Source organism: Aythya fuligula, chromosome 1 (genome assembly GCF_009819795.1).
Source record: "Aythya fuligula isolate bAytFul2 chromosome 1, bAytFul2.pri, whole genome shotgun sequence".
NCBI lineage: Eukaryota > Metazoa > Chordata > Aves > Anseriformes > Anatidae > Aythya > Aythya fuligula.
The window spans coordinates 188,244,019-188,256,955 of NC_045559.1; the positions used below are offsets into that span (position 1 = coordinate 188,244,019).

Sequence of the window (12,937 nt, forward strand, 5' to 3'; positions counted from 1 at the left end):
TGCATTGTTAAATGCAGCCTTAGGCAGTGCTGCTGGCAATTAGAAGAGCTATAGTAAATATAAATTGTTTATTACCAGCAAGAAGATCTGGCATAAAAGGTGCATTCTGGAGTAGCCACCTTGTTGAGCAGTGAAGGAGGAGAGGCTGACACCAACCTGCTCTTAAGCTGGAGCTCAGTAATTATTGAGTGCCTTACTGCAGCAGTAAGGCACGATGACCTAGGAGGCTCCCTCTCAGTCACGTGCAGTTTCTTCCATTTCATTTTCTAACCCGCAGGCAATCGCCTATTGTTGTTTTCATCTGTTACCTCTAGGCATTAGCTCACCTGATGTTTGCAGATGCTTTGGGATTTTTGGCAGTACTGTTGGAAATGACAATAGCATAGAATTCCTATTTTGCACTAAGAACGTGCGGCAGTCAGTTGTGGCATGTTGGCTTCTGTAGGGTTTCCTTTTTCAGTGCTGTCACAGCACAGTTAGATATTGGTTACTTGGATGGAACTGGTTTTAAACTGAATCTTTTCTTCAGTGAGTGTTTTGAATAGTTAAGAGAGTGCAAGCAGATGATGGGTGCTAAGCGATGCAGCCCTCTCTTTTATAAGAGCACCATCAAGGATCCCACTCCTAGTACGTGAGGAGTGTCCAAAGACCCCAGTTAAGGAGTTCAGCATTGCTGGACCCTAACGCACTTTGACATGAATGTATAATCTGTCCTACGGAGTCAGGACGTAATCACATTCTTTTACCTCCAGAGGTGTTTCTCATCACTTCTTGACTTTGGGATTTATCTGTTCTTGGCAGCTGCATTCCAATAGACTTTGGATGAATGCCCACAAATGCAGAAGTTCTTAATCAGGCCTTTGTCCTGCTATCTCCCATCTACAGAAAGGTGTTCCTTATCTGTCATTAGGAGCCATTATAGAACTATTTATCCCTTATTTTATTCATAAAGGTACCTTTTTTTTTTCACATCTTTTTGTAGAGCGTGCTAATAGTACACGACTGAACAGGAACTTTAGCTGTAGTTTTTGTTTTGGATTTAGTGCCTCTTCTTGCTAGGAGGCAATCTGGCAAATTTTCAGGTGAATGTAGAATAAGGGATTGGATTTAAAATACAGGATACGTAACCCTGATGGGATGCACTCCTCTAGTACGCATCGCTGCCATCCCGTCAAAATTCATGGTGCAGTGGCAATGACATGAACTGACTGAAGCTTTTATCTGATCAGAATTCTGGTTTTAGTATGGGTGTTCCTCAGCTATACGTTTAAAGGAACAAGCTCTTCATATCTCTTGTGAAAATATCTTAAGCCAGAATGAGAGACCTCTCTGGGAGATCCTGCGAACCATACAGCTCTGCAAGCTTTCAGGATTTGAAGTCGGTCCAACCCAGATTGGTAGCATCTGTTGTGCATAATGGAAGTGCATGAAAAACAGAGTACTCAGAAAAAACAACACCAGGTTTGTTTTGAGGAATGATTTGAGTTGGCATCGCTGCTGAAAAAGCATCCTGACCCAGCATCTCTCAGGAGCGTGATACTGAGCAGGGAACAGCCTGGCTGAGAGCTTTTTTCTAGTGGGGTGAGGTCCTGACTGTGATTTGTTGCACAACTGCAGATACAACTGTGCTGAGGAGAGACAACATGGGTTTCCTTCAGCAGCAGGGCTGCTTTCCTTAGGTCTTCTGTTTGCTAACAGCTTGGGGTTATCCTGAATTTACTACAGTCTTCATTTGAAAGCTGAAGGGATGAGGTGCTGTCCTGGCTGTTGTTTGGGTTATGAGGAAGAACTCATTGCAACTAAAACAGCTGTGTTGAAGAAAGTGCAAAAGAGAGAGCTGCCTTTTACTTTTGTCAGTTTTTTCCCTCTTTAAGAAAAAATTAACTTTGGAATCCCTACTGCTTAGAAATTTATCAGCTTCCTAGGTGGCAGGCAGTGGGAAGGTGTGAGTCTTGGGCTGCATCTGTATGGCCATCACTTCTGCATAGGTGGTGTAAGCAGAAGTTAGGCTTGAAGTGATCAGCTTGCTCACTGTTAGCTGGAGAGCTGTGGTCGCAAGTTTTAGTAGGGATAGCAAATTTTAGCAGGGGCTGCAGAATTAATCCACTTGGGTGGTCAACATGAGACTTTGTGCTGGCATGGCAGCTCCAGAGTTGGCTGGCTTTAAGATTAGTTGGTGTCTTCCTACACCTCCTCTGCCTGCAGCTTTGCAGACACAACCTGAATCTGGTGTCTCCCACATAAAGTAGTTTTTAACAATTAAATGTTTAAGCCTACCTTTCTTCTCCCGAATGCTGGATCTGTTTCCTAGGAGTGTGAGTTGTATAAAGATTTATGAAACCGTTCTCCATAGGGGGCAGCAAGCCTCTGCATCACTTCTAGAGTTGATCCTAGACTCATCCCATGTGCTTGGCTTACTAACTAGCAAGCCAGAGGAGGTCTTAAAAATATAAATATAATCAGTATGCTAGCGTTGTAACACTGGATGGCAGATTTCCAAGCCGTTACCTGAATAATGGATTTTTATTTGTAAAGTATAAGTCTCAGACTGATATAAAGCTCTCCAGAAAGATTCCAGACAACAAAGGTAAAGTGATTAAAACAACTTAACAACAACAACAAAAAAGCTAAAATAAAAAATTGGGCCTCATCACTCCAGGAGTTCTTCATCCATTTCTGAGTTCTTCACTGCTATAGAAAAAATTGCAGATGGGAGTCTGGTAGATGCAGCCTTAGCTTTGATTTTTAAATTCATTGTTTCATTCTTTGTGACAGGGCAAGCCTCCCTTCTCATGGAGGGGAAAAAAAAAAATAAAACCCCAAAACACAACCTTGGGATCCATTTGCAAAAACTAGAATTTGTGTTAAGTCCTGAAGTGTTACAATCCCTCTATGGCTGCCTTAAGATATGAAATATTTTTATATTTATCTTCATCCATCCTGGAAGAGAGGCAAAGAATGGGAAGAAAATTACACATCTTTTTTTCTTTTTTTTTAGTATTTTCCTCCAAGAATCACAGAGAACTTTTTTCCAAATTATACATTAAAAGTGAGAAGTTAATCTTTTTAAGACAGATTACTCTGATTTCTCCAGTTCATTAAACAAAACCAAGTGCAGAGCTAACGGCTGCATACATGAATGTAGGCAAAGATAAAAGAAAATCCATCTTAAACCGTGTTTTCTCCTCTTCCTCTCTAGGCACTAATCAGGGATCACCAGAGCTTTACGAAACATGAAGGCACTTAGCTATACTCTTACACTTTACAGTAGAGCTTCATTCATGCTGTTGCGTGTTTTGATGATGAAGACTGCATTTGTCCTGCACACACCCCTGTAGTAGGTAATTTAGTGCCATTTTTTCAGGTTTGGCACAACTGGGCTGCTGCTAATAAGGCAGAAGATCAGATGTTTCATGGCAGGGAGCATCTCCACACCCAGCTTACGTTAACGTCTGCATTCACCTGGTGTGGGACAGAAAATGGCTGTAAAATCTCCGTAATAGCTGCAGCCGTAATTTGTATTGTTCAATTAACGGATATTTTACCTACAAGTCTGTCAGATATGTCATCAGTCCGTTAGCGTGAGAAACGGCACTAAAAATAACAGGATAGGGCCACTAAATACTGGGGCTCGTTAAAATAGTGACAGCAGAGCGGCCCTTCTTCCATTCCACGTGAAATGTGTTACGTAGCTCGTCCCCCCTGCAAATTTGAGCTAGTGGAGAGCAAATTGATTTTCAGAGACTGATAATATATCTGTAGTCTCTCTTTGATAAGGATGCCAGTCTTTTACAAGAGAGTTAAGGCAAAGAACCCTCTTGAAAATAAACAATTTAATTATTTTTTTCCCAGAGTATTATAAATGAGAAGGAAAAAAGCATAACTTAATGCACCAGCACTGGTTACATTAGTCTTAATTTGTAATATTACTCTGATAAAGGATGCGTGTGTTAATTTCATGCCTATGTTTTATTTTTATCTGGAAGAACTGAAGTGTTTTCTATCACCTAAATGACATTTTTATTTCAAATGAAAGTAAAATAGAGAATTATCTGTTTTCTAATTATTATTTTTATTTTCTCAGTGTCTAAAACAATGCAGATCTGGTAGTGTTCAATGCACACTGAGAGTTTTGAAAATTGTGAAACTGGTTTTGCTTCAACGTGTGTGAAAATCCGTGATTGTTCTCGTGCATTGTAATGTGCTGAATGCAGCCCTGGGCATGTACCCTCAGTGAATTTCCACTTGGTGCTGTGCCGTGGAAAAAAGTGGCTTTTTTGAGACTGTTCTGCACAGTGTTACTGTGATTTTCTGTGTTTGGCAGAACTCAGAGGGCAAGTGTAAATAAACCAAAATTGTGTCTCCTGCCTTGCACGACAATCTTTCATATGAAAATAGATGTTTGCTTTATACATTGGTCTCAAACAAATCCCATCAGCTTTCAAGGGATCTGCTTTCCTGAACAGTACTATTGTAAAATTTATTTTTACTCAGAAGTATACATTATTTTTTAAAACTTTTTTTTATAATACCTGATAACTTAATGAACAGTATTAATTTTGTCATTTACCAATGAGTAGATTATATGCAGTTGAGCCTGCTGTTGCTTATTCTGATGGCTGGGTTACAAAGCATTCAGAGGGGGCGGTGAAAGGTTTTAAAAAGAGAAACTAAAACATAACTTGTGTGTTAAAGCAATTTTACTGCTATTTGGATTGAGGGGTGTCACACTAGGAAGCACTTTCAAAAATCTGTGATAAACGCTGCACTGTGTGATCAGACTGACAAAGAATGCAACATGCTTGTTTAATTGATTTTTTTTCATGTATTTGTTATTTTTCTGCGCTGGCAGAATTTCATAAAAAATAATGATGCCAAAAGACACGGTAATAACTGAAAGGAGTGCAGTGAAGTCGTGGTTTTAGTGTGGGCTCTTTTTATTGTGGGTTTTTTACAAGCATATGTTTAATATGACAATGCCTTGTGGTGCCTTGCGCTTTTGTTCTTCACAGCATGATAAAAAATGTCGATTAATGCGGGGCTAACATATCTGCATTCTGTGAGGCATATTTGGCTATTTAGAAAAATAGGATATAGATTTCAATGGGCTATCTTTAGCTATCCTCAGGCCTTTTTAAAAGCTGCCAGGAAAATTTTTTAGAAAATGATTTCCCATTTTGCATAAATTTTAACACCTGTTAATTGCGGTTGCTTTTTTCCCTTCTCGCTGTGTCACATTAGACACCCTGGTTATCAAAGTGATCGTATCACTATGGTATGTCTCATAATTATGATCAAACTGTTATCTAACATTCCTGGAGCATTCTTTTTTTCAATACTTAATACCTTTTATTCCTTGGCCTCATGCATGAATTATGCTGTGTATGTGAAGAGGCTTAAAGTTTGTTTCCATTACATTCTTTCTGAATGGATCCTGTTGTATCTAGGATTTTTTTAAAGCCAAGTAGGAATGTTATTGTTGACCTTGACACCAGATAACTGGGCAGACATTATATAGCTATGTTTGAATCCTCACAAAATGTGATGCTAAAGCCAACAGAATCCTGGCGTGAGACCCTCCTGGACAGCAGAGTTATGGAGCTTTTCTTTACAGTAAGTTTCATTCTTCAACTTTCATAGTCCAGACCACAGGGAAAGCAGCTCCTTCCTGTTTTAAAACTTTACTCTCGGATCCTTCCTTTTGCATCAGGTAGGACTGATTCAGTTAACTTCAACTGGTTTGTCAAAGCAAACAAAGTATTGTGTTTTTCTGAGGTTAACAGATATGTGTTTTGCCTGTAAATTGCCTTAAATTGGTAACAATTAACTAAGGAAAAAAGGGTATGGTGATCTAAGCTTTGCTCTGTTTAGTGCTTTTGAACATGTATTCATCAAATGAAACCAAGCATTGGGAGCAGTGGTTAGACTATGCCTTTCAGATAAGGTGTAACAACTCTCAAATGAACAGTATTTTATTTTTTTTTTGCTGATCTTAGAGCATTTGCTCGACAGAACAGCTGAAAATAAGCAATGTAATTGCCATTTTCTAGCCAGTTCCAGCATACAAAATTTTGCATCTCTTTCCGCAGCACAAAGTGAATCAAAGCAAGTTAAATTGAGCTAGATGAAGTTAGGAGTGATGGGGAAGAGAGAGAGTGGGGAAAGGGGAATGTAATATTCACTTCCCATGATTTAAAAAAGAGGTCTGATATTAAAACTGTATAAAATGAATGTTACTTTCCACCACTCTTGGGAGGAAGGTTGGTAGTCTTTGTTCGGCAAGGAAATGCTGCAGCAGTAGCATTATTGGTTTATAAATTAGTTTACTGTGATATTTTGTTATCTTAAATCTCCTGGGACCTCAGAATTCATCGTTCTCTCGCTATTTCATTTTTGCAAAACAAAGAAATAATGTGCTCAAAGCTGGGAGAAAGTTGTTTTCAGATAAAGCAAATGGAAATCTCCAGGGCTGCTTGAGAATTGCCTGATATGTGTTTGGATACATGTCTATACTTTGTGGGATTTTTTTTACAAGTTATTGTTTTTTTAACTGAAAGTTTATCTGTTCCAGCAGTTTTGAAAAGGTGAAAAAATCACTGGCAGACCTCTTAGCAGCTACACACAATCTGAACAGCTGTCTAGACTATCCAGACAGTTGCTACTGTCAGCTGTGAACCTCCACATGCAAATAACTTTTTGGCTTACACATTAACCCTTCCTCGTTTAAAAGTATGAAGTTGTCTGCATTAAATCTCTTTCTTCGGCTGCTTATTAAGACTACTTATTTGTGATGAGGATATTGTTTTCAGTAACATGCACAATTGTTGTAATACATTTGCATTTTATTTAATGGCAACCAAAGCAGGCCTATATTTGATTATTTTTGAATGAAGGCTAGCCAGGGCAGTCTGCTGTCAGTTTTGGTTTTAGATTCCTGATTCGCAATGGTTGAGGCTGGTGGTATTAGCTTGCTATTTGAAGTAATGTAAGTGAATGGTGGTCGTTCATATTCATATAACTGATCTAAGAAATTTTAATAACCTTGCAAAAGTTGGCAAGACTGCCATGTTAAAGAGGAAGCCTTCACTTGAAATCTCAGCCGAGTGTGGAATGCGTATTAGAAGGGGTATTTCTGTTTCAGGGCTTGCTTCTCCTGGCCGTTTAATCTTTCAGAGGTTAACCATGCAGCTAATCCAACTGGTTATGAGTTAGGTGAAGCTGAAGATAAAATGCCACAAGGAAGTGGTCAGTGTGTCTTAACTGTACTTTTATGATATAATTTAGGTAAATTGCATGTGAAGGAAAAAGCTACCCTGTATTTTTCAGTAAAATTTACATGAAAAAAAACAGAAGGCGTGAGCGTAAGAATATTCTTAAAACCCGTAGTTGATAATTGTAGTGTGAATTGTGAGAAAATGTCTCCTGGAAATATTAGCAGGTTTGAATCTAGAAGGTCTTAGCAGCAGAAGTAGTGATGTAACACAGAAATGCAAGAAGATGACTTGGCCCTGTATAATGTAAGGGTGTTGCCAAGGAAGTGATGCATTCATTTTTGTGTGTGTCTTCAGTGTTTACCTCTGCTAAAGAAGCATCTCTATAATCTTGATTGAACTTGTTGACTAACTTTAGCAAGACTCCGTAGCCTAGGCATAGTTAGCATAATAGAGATGACTGTCATTATTGCTGTTTTTAGAAGGAGCAGTATGTCTGACTGGCTGGCATCTGTTTCTCTCTTTAAGACATAACATTCGGTACACAGTTCAATTTTCAAAATGTAAGACTTAACTAAATGGTAGTATCAGCGAGTTAACTTCAGGCTCGCGATTTTGTGAACCGAGTCATGATCGTGACATTTGCCAGGGTTGAGGGAGTCGTAGAAACCCTCGCATTTCAGACTGAATAGAAGTTATAGTAAGCTTTTTTTGGTGTGTGCTCTTTTGGATTGAGAGCCATGTGACTGTTGTAAGAACATCCTATTTTCCGCGTATTATTAACTATCTCGCTTCCTGAAAGGTGCATCGAAAAATCAGAGAAGATACAGATATGGCCCAAGATTCATTACAGTGTCTGGCACAGCTGGCGTCTTTGCATGGGTCAGTCTTTCCTGACGAAGGTTCACAAGTTGATTACCTGGCACACTTCATTGAGGGATTACTGAATACTATCAATGGGTATGTATGCCTGCTCTCTAAATTTAGATGGCATCTTTTAATCTTTAGTTTGGAGTGCAGTGTGTGTGTGTGAAGAACTGGTATGACTTGCTTATTTCTGGGTATAATCTGTGTTTACTCTTGGATTATTGACACTTTAAAAAAAAATGCATCTTAAAGTAGGTTCTTCTTAAACTAACACGAGATAGATTTATTGATTGAAAATGTATCTAGAAAATCAATTGGCTTTTAACACTTTTCTTGATGGCAGAAAGCTAACTCCTATTTCTATCTATAGAATTGAAATAGAAGACTCTGAAGCAGTGGGAATTTCCAGTATTATCAGCAACCTGATAACCGTATTTCCTCGAAATATTTTAACTGCCATTCCAAATGAACTTTTCTCTTCATTTGTTAACTGCCTCGCACATCTCACTTGTTCTTTTGGAAGAAGTGCTGCCTTGGAAGAAGTGGTAAGTATTCATTCTTAAAAAGTGGGTATTCTTTTTGCTTCCCTCTCTTTGTAATAAGCATAAGTGATATACGAATCTGGCTGTTTTTGTCAATAACTGTTGTGAAACCTGGTGCTTTTGTTCTAGATATTTCTGAAATCACATCTGAAAAGGTTTTATTTTTTTATGTGCAACAATTGCAGACTTCATCTTTTGAACTTTTGATTTAAAGCACCTGCTTTGTATTTTCACTTTTAAAAGAATGGGTACATTAAAAAAGTATGAATGTCTTTAAATGTTGCTGGATTGCTCTTGAGGGACTTCTGTGAAAAGTGTTGTAGATAATGAACATGCTACAAACGTGAAAGCTTAAAATGACTGTGAACATATGGACAGACTGAAACTTATGCTGTCAGGGGTTTTACAGGCAGGAACTTCTGTTTTAAGTGAATGTAGCTGCTAAGATCTATTGTTAACCCCATACTATTAAACTTAAATCATCCCTCTGTTACTGACACAGTTCAAGTAATAATTCTACGTACAAATCTGGAGAGGGAATTCAGCGGACTTTTCTGTTTGCTTACTTCTTTCAAACCTTGGTTGTAACATGGAAGATCCATTTTGATAGGCTAAGTCCTCTGCTTCAAAAAAAAAAAAAAAAAAAAAAAAGCTTTACAAATAAAAATGTCTAAGAAGACCTAATTTATGAAAAAAGCCCATAAGAATTAAGATGCATCTTTCACCTGAGCTATTGACATGGAATAGTTATTGATTTAAATGAAGCTATCAAGACATCATCCTGGGTTTTCCCCATTATCATTAAAAAGAATGATTTTTTTTTTCCAGTTGTGCTATATATACTGAATAGGCTTGATACCTATCATTTAAATGAAAGGGACTAGAGGATATACATTTCTTCAGTTAGCCTCGTTACTGGAGAGCTAGAATACACAACCATATTTAACTTCAGGAGCTCTCAGCATAAGCCACCAACTCAGAGTACTTCGTCTCTCAGCAAAAGCCCGAGGTAGCTCGTACCATTGTCTGGTACAAAGAGTTTGTTTTGGAAATGGCTGGCTGCTCGTGCCTAGTGAATGTGTCTGCCTATGCATACATAATCCTCTAGTTTTTGCTGAAGAAAGTCATTTCAATATTATATTACAGTGTTATCAGATCCAGCAAGATAAGAAAGAAGACTGCATTTTTTTCTTTAAAGAGAGAACTTGTTCATTGTCACAGAATCTTTAAAGTGTTCTGTAGAAGAAAGAAACATCACACTTTCACCACTTCATTGTGTCATCGGTCTAACAGTTGTATAGCTTATATCTCAACTTCACGTGGTTGCTCTGATCTCCAGGATAATTACAAAATTCTGTGATATTCAGTCTTCAAAAAATAATTTATATATCTTATCATTGTATCAGCAATAAGGAGCACTACAGAGTATTTCAGACTATTGCTGACTTAATCCAGATGGTGTAATAGCATGGTGTGCTGCAACTGTGGAAATACTTACTTGCATCCCTGAAGGCAATCTTTTGGCTTAGGAATGTTCCAGCCCTGGTCAGTGTGTTTCATAGAGTCATTTAGGTTGGAAAAGACCTTTAAGATCATCAAGTCTAACCAGTGTGTAACACTACCTAGTCCACCACTAAACTATGTCCCTAAGCACCTAAGCTACTAGCTTAGATTGCTTGTAGCGATGTACTCTGTGAACTCATACGCTCATGAGCTTAATTGCTTTCTGTAATTAAGAGTTTTTGGTGAAAGGTGAAATACCCACGTGCATTGGGCTCAGTAGGATCCTAAGATTCAGAAATCTAAAATGCAGCAGAACACAGGTGTCCACAGCACAGCTTTGCTTGTGGGGCAAGCTGTTTTTCCCATATTTCTGCCACTTTGTGTGCCAGCAGAATGGCTTGTGTGAGTGTTGCAGAAAGCCCACCAGACATAGGGAATCAGCTTAGCTAGAAGCTTGCTATTGAAACTGTCAAAATCAGGAGGTCCCAAACTGTAATGAGCAAACCACTTCAAAGCAGCACGTGTCTTGGCACAGAATCAGAAGCTGTTGCTGGTGGTACTTGCTGCTGTTGCTAATATTGATATTCAACAAAGGGGGAGGAAAAAAACCCACACACAATCCAAACATGTTCAAATGTTGTTTTACGTTTACTTGGCTGTTGATTGAGGGAAGTTGTTGGAACATTTGCCTGAACAGCTACGCTGTGGAGGACAGTAAGCTTCAGCAACGCTTAGGGTTAATTTATGATGCAAATTGGATCAGTCATCTCTTCCTTTAATAACGCTGGGTATGAGAGAAGATGCTTGTCCACAGCTATGCTTTCCTTTGCTCAAAGCTTAAAGCTTATGCAGAAGTAGGAGTCTGTAGTAGTTGATCAGAATTAGTGAAGAGTTGAGCAAGATGTTGAATGAAAATTCAAATAGAAATGCTCTCAAAGTGTTTTGGTTTGTTTTGTTTTTTTCTCAGATGTCTTTCTTAATGCATTGTTACTGATTTCCTGATTTATGGTATTTTATTGTTGCTTTTTTAAAGTTCCATAAGGGGAGAGATGATTCTGAATTTGGTCTCTCTCTACTTTGCTTGTAACTTTTCCCAGTTTGCTGCTACTTAGCAAGTTTTAGAAGTGTTCCTTCTTCAGAAGGTCAGCAGACTCTGAAGGAAGAATCTTGGAGAAATTCAGCAGCATTGTTTTGATGTTAGTGATTGTACTTTCCTTCTCCTGAAGATCTTAAGTCCTGAACTGGGCCCTGCCAACTGCTTCTGGTAGATCCATCAGAAAGTTTACGCTTCCCAGTCTGCAGCTTGTCACATACAGTCTGCCTGCATGACATCTTCAGTAGCCCAGCTGTAGCCTTTCATCTGAATGACTAATCTAGAATAAGATTGGGAATTTTTAGGAAGGTTGCTTTGTGATTATATCTGTTCAAGATCAACAAACTCTACTGCTTGGGCACCTACTTTAAGGAGGCACTTACTAATCGTAGCTTCCTTATGAAAATACTGTAAGGTGTTTGTAATAGTATACCAAAAAGGCTTGTTCTGTATTACCTTCTCAAATCTGAGTTGTTTTTTTTTCTCATAAAAGGACATTGTTTCTTGTGTTATGTTCTGGATTCTTATAAATTATTAATTGTATGTAAGTTAAAAAAAAATAATATATATATATATACACACACACACATATATATATATCAAAGTGTTTCATGTTTCAATGAATGTCCTTTAGCCAAATTTTAAAAACATGCTGTGCCTGTCCTAAATTTGTTTTATGTTAGCGTTGAATACAGTTTGGTCTCTCTCATCATCATCTTCAGCTTTTGTTTTTCAAACTTGCATGTGCCCCACATTTTAGCTAATGTAAATACGACCACTTTGCAGTTACAGAATGATGCTGTGAAAATATCTTGAAATGCTTCCAACATGGTATCAGTTTTCCCTCTTAGTCAGTCATCCAGCCAATGTTTTTTTCCCTTTGTTCATGCAGCCATGTTTGTAACTTCACTGAAAGTCAGGAATTCCTCTGTCTGGAGCATGATTAAGGCCTCAGTATCTCTGTATTTCATCAAGGAATCATTTTACTAAGCTCTGTTATCTCAAAGTAACCTTGGTGAGTGATCATGTTGGTTAAAAGTTGAGAAGACTTCTTAGAGGAAAGAAAAGTCCCGCAATACCAGCAAATCTATCCATCGAGTCATACTTAAGTTTTATGAAGGTGGATGTGTTTACTAAAGTTCAACTTTTGCATCAAGTGAAAAAAAAAATTGATAATTGCATTAAATATCCTTTTCAAGAGAAACAACCCCTTGGTATCTGGGTTCTTCAGGAGGCCTGTAAGCCAGGAGATTTGTTTTTCAGATAAGAATTTCATTTGACAACTTAAATACCCCATATAAATATATTTGAATAGCTAAAAGCATGAAGTGTCAATTAAAATGCACTGATGACTTGGAGATGCAGGCTTATTCTATGGAATTGTACTTTTTCTTTGTTCACATAACGAGAAGTTGTGTATATCATCAAAACTGGCTGCCCACAGTAGGGTTTCTTTAATACATGCAGTCTTGTAATGATTTCCTCCAGAACAGAGAGTCGTAATCTTTTCTGTCTCTTTGTTTGAAAAATAGCAGAATACTTGCTAATCTATATGCACGTTTTCTATTTTGTCTAATTAAACAAATAGCTCAGTTCTTTGTTGTTTCCAGTATGAGCTGAGATGCTTGGTGTCATTGGAGAGAAAGCATGATAGCTCCTGTATTTAGGTGATTAAGTGTATGTATGAAAGGCTGAAATTAAGACTGGTTTGGTTTTGAACA

General features: G+C 38.1%; 1 protein-coding gene across 1 annotated transcript in view; it reads left to right on the forward strand.

The window, feature by feature from the left end:
* Nucleotides 1-12,937, forward strand: part of XPO4 (exportin 4) — a 72,287-nt gene that overhangs the window by 41,400 nt on the left and 17,950 nt on the right. Inside the window, exons 7-9 of the mRNA XM_032184095.1 lie at nt 5,501-5,613; nt 8,014-8,171; nt 8,449-8,623. Of these exons, the coding sequence (XP_032039986.1) occupies nt 5,501-5,613; nt 8,014-8,171; nt 8,449-8,623 (446 nt within the window). The remainder of the gene's footprint in view (nt 1-5,500; nt 5,614-8,013; nt 8,172-8,448; nt 8,624-12,937) is intronic.